At 42.3% G+C, this 14,068-nt stretch overlaps 1 protein-coding gene across 5 annotated transcripts in view; it reads left to right on the top strand.

Moving 5' to 3' along the window:
• The window catches only part of CDK15 (cyclin dependent kinase 15), a 305,671-nt gene that overhangs the window by 60,104 nt on the left and 231,499 nt on the right, over positions 1 to 14,068 (top strand). For all 5 annotated transcript variants that reach the window (XM_056536951.1, XM_056536949.1, XM_056536950.1 and 2 more), the window contains 3 exons: positions 1,171 to 1,268; positions 10,491 to 10,570; positions 12,949 to 13,043. In XM_056536951.1, coding sequence (XP_056392926.1) covers positions 1,171 to 1,268; positions 10,491 to 10,570; positions 12,949 to 13,043 — 273 coding nt within the window. The remainder of the gene's footprint in view (positions 1 to 1,170; positions 1,269 to 10,490; positions 10,571 to 12,948; positions 13,044 to 14,068) is intronic.

Raw genomic sequence — 14,068 nt, 5'->3', positions numbered from 1 at the left:
GAGGTGTCAGCAGAGAACACTGTGGTCAGACTGGAAAGGACTACACAACTTTCTCTGGAGCATACAACAGCTGATAAGTACTGGAAGGATTAAGGTTTTTAAGTAGAAGTAATTTACAAATCTGTATAATTTTCTGGCATCATTTGATTTGAAAACCTTTTTTTTCCCACTGGAGTACCCCTTTAATATGACAGTGATTCTAGTGTTGTAACATAATTCTAGTGTTGTAAAGCACAAAAATACTCCAGAAACCCTTACACTGGAGCTTCCGTATTCTAGTGACTAATGGTGAATATCAGATAATAGTTTGCGTTCTGGGTGTGTGGAAATCTTCTCATCTTGTTCCAAGCTCTCATCGGCTCCATTTTATTTAAATGACAGTAATGCTTTACATTTCAGCTTAGTAAAGATCATTCTAGTGTTGTAAACCAGAAAAGCACAAAAAGATTCCAGAAACCTGAGATGCGAGGTTGTAAGGGAAAACCCTCAGAGAACTGGAGTCAGAGAATATTTCTACTTAACAAAAGTAGAACAGACATGGCCGCACATCCATAACGTGATAACTTGTACTTTGATCAAATAGTTTCTCGGCATTATTTCCAAAACTAACAGGTTGTTATTGGACCTTTTGATCAAAATGTGCAAGCCCACTCACAATGTCAAGGCCACCCGAGAAGAGTGGATCCCTAAACTAAAACCGATGTAGTGCTGGGCAGCGACCACCATCGCCGCAACACCAAGTCCACAGGGGAATGACCCATTTGCCAGGCAGCCCCACCACCCCACAGACACAGGGGAAATGACCCAATAGAGGCTATTTGTACCACAAGGGTAAACTTCAGTCATTACAGGTAGTGGCTGATGTTGGGCATCAGTTGAGGGGTAAAAGGTGCATTTTCATTTTTGCCATTGAGCCAGTCCACATTGTACACCCTCAATAAAGAGGATTAAACAATACAATACAAATAGGCCATTACAGTAGAGTTAATACTGAGATATAAAAGTGTCTTAGTTGATCAATACAATGACTTAGTCTACAACATCATTGTAATGCCATGAATAATCGATCAATACTATGTACACAGATTGTGATCTACTGTATATAATGTTTTGTCAGATTATAGTTTATATGATACAACATCTTGAATTATTTTCATGCTCCTACTCCAGCAGAGGAAAGGCCTGCCGTTTGGCAATGCTTCTTCCTACCTAAATCTTGAAAAACTGGGTGAAGGTTCCTATGCAACAGTATATAAAGGAATAAGCAGGTATGCATCTTTTTTTTCCCAATGCTTTTGTTTTATTGCAAAAATCTTTGTAACAAACTGCTGTGTAGGATACAGAATGTTCTTATTTTTGTTGTTCTTACAGGCATTACATAACATTTATTTATAACACTGTAGAACAGCCTGAAACTTTTTAGCCTGCAGCTGTTAGAGAAAGCTGGGATTTTTAGTTCTTCAACAGCTGGAGAGATAAAGGATGGGGATGACTGTTATATGGAAAAACATCCCCCCTGCAAGCACGTTGTGATAATACATTTTATAGCAACATTTTATATTTTACAGCAAAAGGGAATGATGCCTAATACCTGCCTCATCTTTCTGTTTTTATCTTTATTAATGGTTAAAGAAAGTCCCAACTATGTCTGTGAAATATATAATGGTCGGGCTTAAATGGGCACTGTTACTGGGCACTGTTTTCACATATCCTAGTGACATGTTTAAAAGTTTGAGGTCTGAGTGTTCAGACCTCCACCGATCAGAAGAACGAGCCGGGGTAAGTCTGCCCTCAGCACCTTTTCTCCCGACTCTGTGTCACATGATCGAGACACATTCCCAATGTAACTCTATAGAGCGTCTAAAGCATGTGACACATAGCAGGGAGTGTGCCGCCGCACAGAATTCTCTCTGCTTGTTCTCCTGACAACATTCAGACCCCAGCCGATCAAAACTTTTGACACGTTGCGAGGATATGTCAAAAGTTTGTTAAGTAACAGGTAAGCTGATCAGTTCTTTCTTACTTCATTATTCGATTTTTTTGTATTTTTTAGAAATTGAACTTATTTCATCTTACAGACACCTTCATCTTGTGAAATAGCGAATAAGCGTCACAGGTGCAACATGGATCCTAAGCCATAGAGGTCAATAGGAGGCCCTCCCCACACTAACTCAGAGAGGTCCATAGGAGGCCCTCCCCACACTAACTCAGAGAGGTCAATAGGAGGCCCTCCCCACACTAACTCAGAGAGGTCCATAGGAGGCCCTCCCCACACTAACTCAGAGAGGTCCATAGGAGGCCCTCCCCACACTAACTCAGAGAGGTCAATAAGAGGCCCTCCCCACACTAACTCAGAGAGGTCAATAAGAGGCCCTCCCCACACTAACTCAGAGAGGTCAATAGGAGGCCCTCCCCACACTAACTCAGAGAGGTCAATAGGAGGCCCTCCCCACACTGAGTCAGTTTGGGGAGGGCCTCCTATGGACCTCTCTGAGTTAGTGTGGGGAGGGCCTCCTATTGACCTCTCTGAGTTAGAGAGGTCAATAAGAGGCCCTCCCCACACTAACTCAGAGAGGTCCATAGGAGGCCCTCCCCACACTAACTCAGAGAGGTCAATAGGAGGCCCTCCCCACACTAACTCAGAGAGGTCCATAGGAGGCCCTCCCCACACTAACTCAGAGAGGTCAATAAAAGGCCCTCCCCACACTAACTCAGAGAGGTCAATAGGAGGCCCTCCCCACACTAACTCAGAGAGGTCAATAGGAGGCCCTCCCCACACTAACTCAGAGAGGTCCATAGGAGGCTATCCCCACACTAACTCAGAGAGGTCAATAAGAGGCACTCCCCACACTAACTCAGAGAGGTCAATAGGAGGCCCTCCCAACACTAACTCAGAGAGGTCCATAGGAGGCCCTCCCCACACTAACTCAGAGAGGTCAATAGGAGGTCCTCCCCACACTAACTCAGAGAGGTATATAGGAGGCCCTCCCCACACTAACTCAGAGAGGTCAATAGGAGGCCCTCCCCACACTTACTCCGAGAGGTCAATAGGAGGCCCTCCCCACACTAACTCAGAGAGGTATATATAGGAGGCCCTCTCCACACTAACTCAGAGAGGTCAATAGGAGGCCCTCCCCACACTAACTCAGAGAGGTCAATAAGAGGCCCTCCCCACACTAACTCAGAGAGGTCAATAGGAGGCCCTCCCCACACTAACTCAGAGAGGTCAATAGGAGGCCCTCCCCACACTAACTCAGAGAGGTCAATAGGAGGCCCTCCCCACACTAACTCAGAAAGGTCAATAAGAGGCCCTCCCCACACTAACTCAGAGAGGTCAATAGGAGGCCCTCCCCACACTAACTCAGAGAGGTCAATAGGAGGCACTCCCCACACTAACTCAGAGAGGTCAATAAGAGGCCTTCCCCACACTAACTCAGAGAGGTCAAAAAGAGGCCCTCCCCACACTAACTCAGGGAGGTCAATAGGAGGCCCTCCCCACACTAACTCAGATAGGTCAATAGGAGGCCCTCCCCACACTAACTCAGAAAGGTCAATAAGAGGCCCTCCCCACAATAACTCAGAGAGGTATATATAGGAGGCCCTCTCCACACTAACTCAGAGAGGTCAATAGGAGGCCCTCCCCACACTAACTCAGAGAGGTCAATAAGAGGCCCTCCCCACACTAACTCAGAGAGGTCAATAGGAGGCCCTCCCCACACTAACTCAGAGAGGTCAATAGGAGGCACTCCCCACACTAACTCAGAGAGGTCAATAAGAGGCCTTCCCCACACTAACTCAGAGAGGTCAAAAAGAGGCCCTCCCCACACTAACTCAGAGAGGTCAATAGGAGGCCCTCCCCACACTAACTCAGAAAGGTCAATAAGAGGCCCTCCCCACAATAACTCAGAGAGGTCAATAAGAGGCCCTCCCCACACTAACTCAGAGAGGTCAATAGGAGGCCCTCCTCACACTAACTAAGAGAGGTCAATAGGAGGCCCTCCCCACACTAACTCAGAGAGGTCAATAAGAGGCCCTCCCCACACTAACTCAGAGAGGTCAATAGGAGGCCCTCCCCACACTAACTCAGAGAGGTCAATAGGAGGCACTCCCCACACTAACTCAGAGAGGTCAATAAGAGGCCTTCCCGACACTAACTCAGAGAGGTCAAAAAGAGGCCCTCCCCACACTAACTCAGAGAGGTCAATAGGAGGCCCTCCCCACACTAACTCAGAAAGGTCAATAAGAGGCCCTCCCCACAATAACTCAGAGAGGTCAATAAGAGGCCCTCCCCACACTAACTCAGAGAGGTCAATAGGAGGCCCTCCTCACACTAACTAAAAGAGGTCAATAGGAGGCCCTCCCCACACTAACTCAGAGAGGTCAATAAGAGGCCCTCCCCACACTAACTCAGAGAGGTCCATAGGAGGCCCTCCCCACACTAACTCAGAGAGGTCAATAAGAGGCCCTCCCCACACTAACTCAGAGAGGTCAATAAGAAGGAATAAAGATGGAGGTGAGGAGGTATGCCCTGGTGCATAAAGTATCATGTACCTATAACTCCTTATTGCCATCTTTACTCCTTGTCTGGTAACTTCTGAGGCAATTTTTCCCAACCTGAGTTCCAGATGTAGCAAAACTACTACTCCCAGCATGCCCAGAGGCCCAATAGATGTCTGGGTATGCTGAGAGTTGTATTTTACACATACTACCTCCCAGTAGTAATGAGATTACATTAGGAGGTTTGTTACAATGTGTCACTCCAGTAGTAAGGAGATTACATGAGGAGGAGGTTTGTTACAGTGTGTCATCCCAGTAGTTAGGAGATTACATGAGGAGGAGGTTTGTTACAGTGTGTCACCCCAGTAGTAAGGATATTACATGAGGAGGAGGTTTCTTATAGTGTGTCACCCCAGTAGTAAGGAGATTACATGAGGAGGAGGATTGTTACAGTGTGTCACCCCAGTAGTAAGGAGATTACATGAGGAGGAGGTTTGTTACAGTGTGTCACCCCAGTAGTAAGGAGATTACATGAGGAGGAGGTTTGTTACAGTGTGTCACCCCAATCGTAAGGAGATTACATGAGGAGAAGGTTTGTTACAGTGTGTCACCCCAGTCGTAAGGAGATTACATGAGGAGGGGGTTTGTTACAATGTGTGTCCCCAGTAGTAAGGAGATTATATGAGGAGGGGGTTTGTTACAGTGTGTCACCCCAGTAGTAAGGAGATTACATGAGGAGGTGGTTTGTTACAATGTGTGTCCCCAGTAGTAAGGAGATTATATGAGGAGGGGGTTTGTTACAGTGTGTCACCCCAGTAGTAAGGAGATTACATGAGGAGGTGGTTTGTTACAGTGTGTCACCCCAGTAGTAAGGAGATTACATGAGGAGGTTTGTTACAGTGTGTCACCCCAGTAGTAAGGAGATTACATGAAGAGGTTTGTTACAGTGTGTCAACATAGTAGTAAGGAGATTACATGAGGAGGTTTGTTACAGTGTGTCACCCCAATAGTAAGGAGATTACATGAGGAGGTTTGTTACAGTGTGTCACCCCAGTCGTAAAGAAATTACATGAGGAGGTTTCTTACAGTGTGTCACCGCAGTTGTAAGATGGGGCGTGTCAAAGGGCGGAGCCAGTGGGTGGGGTCAAGGGGGCGGCAAAATTAACTTTCGCCTAGGGCAGCGAAAATCCTTGCACCAGCCCTGGTCAGTACTAATATAGCACATACATATATGAAGTTCATGATTAATAATTATATGGGGTCACTTTCTAGTAATTGTCACTGTTATATATTGTGTGGCTGGAAACACATGAACTGTTAGCTGTGTTAGATGAGTAAGCCATTGTAGAGATAAAGGAAGCAAGTGTTCAGCCATGACAGCTCTACATATGGCTGAAGCCATGTAAATGAATGAGCTATTTATAACAACCCTGGTCTGTAGCTGTAAATGAACTCCCAGTATTGATTTCGTACTGTGACTGATTTAATAAATGTACCTTAACTCATTGCTCTTTAATCCCCTGGGGTCTTTATGTGGAATTCCGGTCACGAGGAGACATTTGTGACGCTGACATTCCACTCCCTCATTTTTGGGGTTTGTGACTGTCATTTAAATCAATGCAGAAAATATATATTTTCAGTTATGCCTGGGTTAATGCAATAAAACAATATCAATGCAAATATAGTTAGTTATTATATCTGGAACCCTATGATGCTTTTATATTACTCTACCATTAAATTAATTTTAGAGATTGCATTACAGCTGTAAACCTCTGCAAATTGTCATTTACTGCACCTTCAGTAATGGAAGGGATGACTTCTCATCCTAATATAACATAATACATGTACAGTATACTGTCAAACACACTGTATACAGACAATCAAAGATCATTTCCTTTTTATTTATTTGAATGGAACCTATTGCCAGTTCCATGCCCAAATCACAAATAGCAATAAACACTGATGGCTTCCAACTGTAGGATGATATATAATTCACATAAATGTTGAGAATATTTATAAATCTGGCAAGGTATAGGGCTCTGATTCACTGGGTGGTCTCCTGTGGTTTCTCCCTTTCCCACCTTCTCTAATTGATCAGTCCTATTTGGTTATAGAAGCGACCAATCAGTTAGTATCAGTAAGGGGGAGAGAAGCCACCAGGGACCACCCCACTGACTCTGAGCCTCATTCCTGGCTGGTTTTATGAGTATACTTACTCTGAAATGCTGTAACATTCAGAGTGAATCATATATTCTCTACAGGGGAAACATGTTTCATGCTGCCCAAGGTTTAGGCAGCATGAAACAAATGATAGGTTCCCTTTAAATTAATTGTAAATGTAATAACCTGGGTAAAAGCTATTGCTGCCCCAGATATAGAGTATAAACCATGGCCAGGAGATATGAACCCAGGCCTGGTGCAAGGATTTTTGCCACCCTAGGCGAAAGCTTTTTTTGCCACCACTTGACCTCGTCCATTGGCTCTGCCCTTGGACACGCCCACCTTACTACTGGGGGACACACACTGTAACAAACCTCCTCTTCATGTAATTACCAAACTACTGGAGTGATACACTGTAACAAACCACCTCCTAATGTAATCTCCTTACTACTGGGGGGACACACTGTAACAAACCCCCTCCTCATGTAATCCCATTACTACTGAGGGAGCGGCATGGCAGGGTTTTTCTGGATGGGCAGGCGCTTCAGATGCTAGCTAACTTTAACCCCTCAAGGACTCAGCGTTTTTCAGTTTTTGAATTTTCCTTTTTTCCTCCTTACAATTTTCCTCCTAAGAATCCATATGATGGCTTATTTTTGTGCCACCAATTCTACTTTGTAATGGGATCAGTCATTTTACCTAAAATTCTATGACGAAACAAAAAAAAAAAAAATCATTGTGCGACAAAATTGGAAACAAGAACACTATTTTGTAAATTTTGGGGGCTTCAGTTTCTGCGCAGTATATTTTTCTGTAATAATGACACCTTATCTTTATTCTGTAGGTCCATAAGATTAAAATGATACCCTACTTATATAGGTTTGATTTTGTCGTACTTCTGGAAAAAATCATAACTACATGCAGGAAAATTAATATGTTCAAAAATGTCCTCTTCTGACCCCTTCTGACGTTTTTACCGATACCATTTTTGTTTTGATCGAACTTTTTGATCGCTTTTTATACATTTTTTTATGATATAAAAAGTGACCAAACATACGCTATTTTGGACTTTGGAATTTTTTTACATGTACGCCATTGACCGTTCAGTTTCTAATGATATATTTTTGTAATTCGTGAATTTACGCATGCGGCGATACCACATATGTTTAAATATATATATTTTTTACATAGTTTTTTTTTAATGGGAAAAGGGGGTGATTCAAATTTTTATTAGAGAAGGGGTTAAATCACATTTATTGCGCACACTGATTTCCTACACTGATGACTGCCATGCAATAGTCTGGATCTCAGGCATGGAGCAGTCATTCAGCGATCGGACGCGCAGGGGGCAGGTAGGGATCCTCCTCACGCCCTGCAAGCTGTTCGGGATGCCGCAATTTCACCGGACAGCACCACTGAGCTACCGGGAAGCTTTCACTTTCACTTCAGACGCAGCAATCAACTTTGATTGCCGCGTCTGAATGGTTAATACCGGGCATCACCGCGATCGGTGATGTCCGGTATTAGCTGTGGGTCCCGGCCGTTGATGGCCGCCAAGACCGACCCGATATGATGTTATAAATATACGTCCTGCGATGTTAAGGAGTTAATGCTGTGGGCAAAACGGTGCCCCCATCAATAGTTCGCTCTAGGTGGGTGCCTATTTTGCCTATAGATAAGGAGAGTGACTTCAATGAGTCAGGATTCGGTAGCACTGATCGGGATACAGGTCACTGACGCCAAGAGAGGACGGTAAAACACCTTTATTGGGGTATGCAACGCATTTTGCCATGTGTATGCAGCTTCATCAGGCATGTCAGGTGAGGGAAACCCTCCTGGATTGTAATCCTTTCAGTAAAAATAAAATATAATAACACCATTACAACATCTGTGAATATGTCCCTGTAGACCAATCTTGTGAAAAACGCAGAAAACAATTAATATATAAAAAAAAAAAGTTAATATTAATAGGATCCTAAAAAAACGCTGGTCAGTGTCCACACCATCAAAGTAGGTGCACACCTGTGGCCAGCGAACAGCGCTAGGCATGGCAAAAATTTGCACAAAGACAATCTAAAAATAACAATAACAGTCATAATACCCTAAAAAGGGAAAAAGGTAACAACACCATATTGCAAAAAAAAAAATATTTCCTTTTCCTTGTTTTCTCTCCTTTTCTTTCCTTTCCTTTATAAAAAATAAAAAATTATAAAAATCAAACAACAAAAAGGGGAAAAAAAGAAACATTTTTTTCTTTTGCAATATGGTATTGTTACCTTTTCCCCCTTTTTAGGGTATTATGATTGTTATTGTTATGTTATTGTTGTGTATTTTAGATACTTTGCACTGAAGGGGTTACTGTATAAAACTAGAAGGATTCCCCTCACCTGACATGCCTGATGAAGCTGTGTACGTGCAGCGAAACGCGTTGTATGCCACAATAAAGGTGTTTTGCTGTCCTCTCTTGGCCTCCCATGACCTGTATCCTGATCAGCACTATCGATTCCTGATTAATTGTAGTTGCTCTCCTTATATAATGTCTACATACAGGAAAGCTGCAGACAGGTTCCATTCTTCTCCTATACGCCTTCCATTGCTGTGTATGCGGGTACACAGCTTTAGTTGGTAAGCGACCCTCCCCCTTCATTTGCTTCACTTGAGAAGTCTGCACCATGGAGCGCCCCTGTTTTTCTTTCTATTTTGCCTATAGGCAGAGCAGGCCCTGGGTAAACCTTTCCTAAAATCAAAAATGAAATGTTCGACACTGAGTCATCAAAATTGTCCTTAAAGGGGTAATCCAGGGGTAAAAACAGAGCTAATTTCTACCAAAAACAGCACTACATCTGTCCTCAGGTTTTGTGTGGTATTACAACTTGGTTCAATTAACTGAGCTGCAGTACCATATGCCTGACAGATGCTCTTTAAAGGGTGCCTCTCATCAAAAAAACTTTTGATATTTTATAGATTAATCTATGCAGAATAACTTTACAAATGCATGTTATTAAAAAATATGCTTCTTTCTATTTAATTTTCCACTTTGAAGAAATGACCACTAGGGGTCTCCCTACCAGTCCTGGCAGCAAGCATTTCAGACTCATGCTGGAGTCCTAAACACTACCAGCGGCCAGTCTGCTTTGTTCACAAAGGAGAACACTCAGAGCTGCCAGCCTGCTTTGTTCATAGCCTGTTTGGCTGTGAACAAAGCAGGCTGGCAGCTCTGAGTGTTTAGGACTCCAGCATGAGTCAGAAATGCTTGCTGACAGGACTGATCGGGAAAAATACAATAGAAAGAAGCATATTTTTCATTAACATGCTATTGGAAAGTTATTCAACATTCATTAATCTAAAATATATCAAAAGTTTATTTGATGGGAGGTACCCTTTAAATTTGGCTAATATTGTCAAATATACCACTTTTTATGTTTACAGTACATCAAGATTTTGCTCTGTAAGACAATATTATTGGTTGTATAGCACTGACTGGACAAATCATATAATTGTGTAGAGTTCTGTAGAACACTTTCTATATTATAACATCTACATTAAGTTAATGGGCTTTACATATTATTTAACATAAAAGTAGCAACCTGTAGCTACCCAGCTGCTATGACTCTCCCAGACTTTGATCACAACAGGAACAGAATAACCATTATGAGCAAGTGTTGTAATGCTGCCACCTAGAGACTAAAAGTAGAACAGTAATTCTATAGTATGTTTACTCTCAAACAAACGTCCAGTAGACTATTGCAATTCAAGAACTAGTCGTTGCTCATCTTTATTAGATAAACCCATTTGACACTCATATACAGCAGATATGTCTGATTTTTCTCCAGGATTAATGGACAACTAGTGGCTTTGAAAGTCATCAGCATGAAGGCTGAAGAAGGTGTACCATTTACTGCTATCCGAGAAGGTAATGCTTACATGCAGCAGACATGATGATTCCATTGTCTTTATTATATAATCTACACGGTTTCAAATGAATCACAAAAACAAGCATGGACCAAGGGGTGAAACCGCAAAATAACAAAACAAGTAACCATAAACTAATGCAAAATTGCACAATATAAACCACCAAATATCTCAAATGGTGTCATAATGGGACCTCCATGTTGCAATATACACCAACTAAAGAAACCAAATCAAAGAAGTCACTGATATTTTTATTTAAAAAAAAAAATGTTTGTATTAGTCCCAAAAATATATAGTAAGACACATTAAAAAAGGGGAGAGTTCATGCCATCAGTGGGACAAAATGATGGCATCCCAGAATCCCCACCGTTATATATATATAAAAGTCAACGCAAAATAATGTGTACATACAGCTCTAATGTAGCAAGTATGGTCACTGTGATGCAAAGCAAAAATATAAAAGCAATATATAATAAGAAAGATATTACTAAAGTATAGAAGTTATGCACAGCGGGCTGCTCAAAGCGCTGCAATGCTAGTCAGACAATGATATCGAACGGCAAAGTGTAAAATGCAATGTGATCTAGTGTATATTAAACAGTAAAGGCATAACCATGTATGCACCTTAAAAAAATTAAGATGTATAGTAAACAAAATATATATCACAACAATAGCCCAAATGTCCTGAACACAATACAGTGGTCCCTCAAGTTCCAATATTAATCGGTTCCAGGATGGCCATTGTATGTTGAAACCATTGTATGTTGAGACCAGAACTCTATGGAAAACTGGTAATTGGTTCTGAAGCCACCAAAATGTCATCCAAAAAATTGGAAAAAGTGAGGATTAAAGAAAAATAAGTAGATAAGAAATACAGATAAAGCAAATCCTTACATATAAAAGTAAGAAAGATCTGCTTGGAGCTGTAAATCACTGTCTATGTCAGTGTTTCCCAAGCAGAGAGCCTCCAGCTGTTGCAAAACTACAACTCCCAGCATGCCCGGACAGCCAAAGGCTGTCCGGGCATGCTGGGAGTTGTAGTTTTGCAACAGCTGGGAGTACCCTGCTTGGGAAAATACTTGTCTATGTAGAGGACAGGAGCTTCTTCGGGGTCCTGTACAGTACAGTGTCCCAAAAAAGTAACATGGAGTCGCCCTCACCTGGTGTCCAAAGGAGCAGTTAACCCTGGCACAGGTAAAGAATACAGAACATGTAAACCCTCCCTGTACTGTAGGGGGTGCTACCACACACCAGTCAGTGCATGCACTTCAGTAATACAGGGGTTTTTACCAGGGAATATCAATTCTGATTGGTCGGTTCTTCCAGCCATTGACACGTTTCACAGATCTGGACTGTCTGTAGCATTGTATGTTGAGTCTGGTTTCAACTTACAATGGTCCAGAATAGACCATTGTGTGTTGAAACTATTGTATGTTGAGGCCATTGTAAGTTGAGGGATCACTGTACAAAACAATGTGCAATGGTAGCTAATGGAAACCAAATGGAGAACACATAACACTTTGCCCAAAGGACCAAATGCATTAAAAGGAGAAGTATCACACTGAAAAATTCCCCTATCCGGGGAACAGAGCGTCATGACCCCTGCAGGAAGCAGCGGCTGACACCCCCCTCCATATACCTCTATGGCAGAGCTGAAGATAGCCAAACGGCTCTCCCATAGAGATATATGGAGGGGCTAAGATTTTCAGCGTGATATATCTCCTTTGATGTAATGCATTGTTTAAGTCACCAGCTTAATAGATCCCAATAGTGTGGCAGGGAGTCTGGGATGACCCCTCCACCGTTTTTTTCACAATCTTCATCTGGGGGTGGCAGTGCACCCTCCTAACAAACTCCAGCTAAAATATTAATTTCCAATAAACATACTATTGGCAGATAAGTCACATGTATGAAATTACTGGCATTAGCAGCGTATGCACGCCATGCTCGCTGTCACATGACCAATAGATACAGACCTGGAATGGTGCCAGTCAGAGGGTCCTGGCTCATGCGCACTTGAAAGGGGAAGCCGGAAACATATAGTAGGGAATGTATACAGCTCTTAAAAGTGTCTAATACACAATGTCTTATTGAAGTATTATAATTACAAGGGGAGTGTACATGAATACATCATCAATAAAGAAAACAAAAATTGGGATGGAGATACATCATCCAGAAATGATGTATGTGTATGGGGACAACTGATACATGGATGTTGGACCCAGATGATTTCAAATGACCCTACTTTATATAATGTTATCTTACGGATGCCATAGCCATTTAAAGCAAAAAAATAAAAATGAAAACCCATTGTGAATCCAGTATTGTATTAAGACAACCCTTTACTGAAATGCAGCTTATATTTTTGTTTGTGTTCAGCATCTCTCTTGAAGGGCCTGAAGCATGCAAACATTGTTCTTCTGCATGACATCATTCAAACCAGGGAGACACTGACTTTTGTATTTGAGTATGTGGTAAGTGACTATGCAAGTGTTATATATATATATATAGAGTTTACCTGTTAATTATACCTTACTAATTGTATGGTCATTGCAAAAACAAATAATGAAGCAAGAAGGAGTTGGAATCGTAAGAAACTTAATATTAATGTAATGTGTTAATGTAATGATGATATTTGATATATTCTGATATTAGAGAAAAATGCCAGATGGAAGCCCTGCCATGAAAGACTACACATGTGGCCTGCACATATCAGTGAACTGTCAGTGTCCTTAATATCAATACTAGGGGTGACCAACTTTCATATGCGATGGATCCCAAGATTAGCACACCAGCAGTTGGGGCAGTGTGTAGCTCTACAACAAAGGCAGGATTGAAGTGTTCACCATGAGGCCTCCATACTTGAATCTGGCCATTGTCAGATCCCAAACATAACCTGGATTTCTCGCTAATGACAATATATTTCCAGTCCCTAAGGGTCCAGGTTGGCTGTCAAGGAGATGGTGGTTGGCTGTCAATGGGCGCCATGAAGCCAAATTTTCTTTTTCTAAGCACCTGAAGGGTCCGGACAGAGACAGCGACGGGTAATATAGAGGCCACCTGTGTCTGGATGGGGGACAAGTAAACTTTGTTAGTTGCCTGTGCTTAGTGGATCAACCTCTCTCTATTAGTGGTCAGTTTGGGCGGTCTGGAGCCTTTTTTGCTTCTATATGTGCGTGCTCTCATGTAACCACTGCTCCCAACACCTCCTAACAGCTTAGTCAGAATGGTCTAGGTGGCAGGCCATTCATTAAAACTATTAGCCTACTACTACTATCTGTATAAGTCTATCAACTGGGCAAAATTTCTTTCAGTGTATTGTATTGTCTAGCAGTCAATGATCTCTCACCAAGGGACACACTACCAAAATTGCCTCAGAGAGCCTTTGTGTAGAGCAGCAGGGGAAGAACTTTTACATCCTCTTTCGGCAAGACCCAGTTTCTAATAAGGCCACACCTGTAATCATTTACATATCTGCCTGAGACATAACTACATGCCA

Source organism: Hyla sarda, chromosome 8, assembly GCF_029499605.1.
Source record: "Hyla sarda isolate aHylSar1 chromosome 8, aHylSar1.hap1, whole genome shotgun sequence".
NCBI classification, from domain to species: Eukaryota; Metazoa; Chordata; class Amphibia; order Anura; family Hylidae; genus Hyla; species Hyla sarda.
The sequence above is the reverse complement of the archived record's forward strand: the minus strand, read 5'-3'. Positions and strand labels throughout refer to the sequence as shown.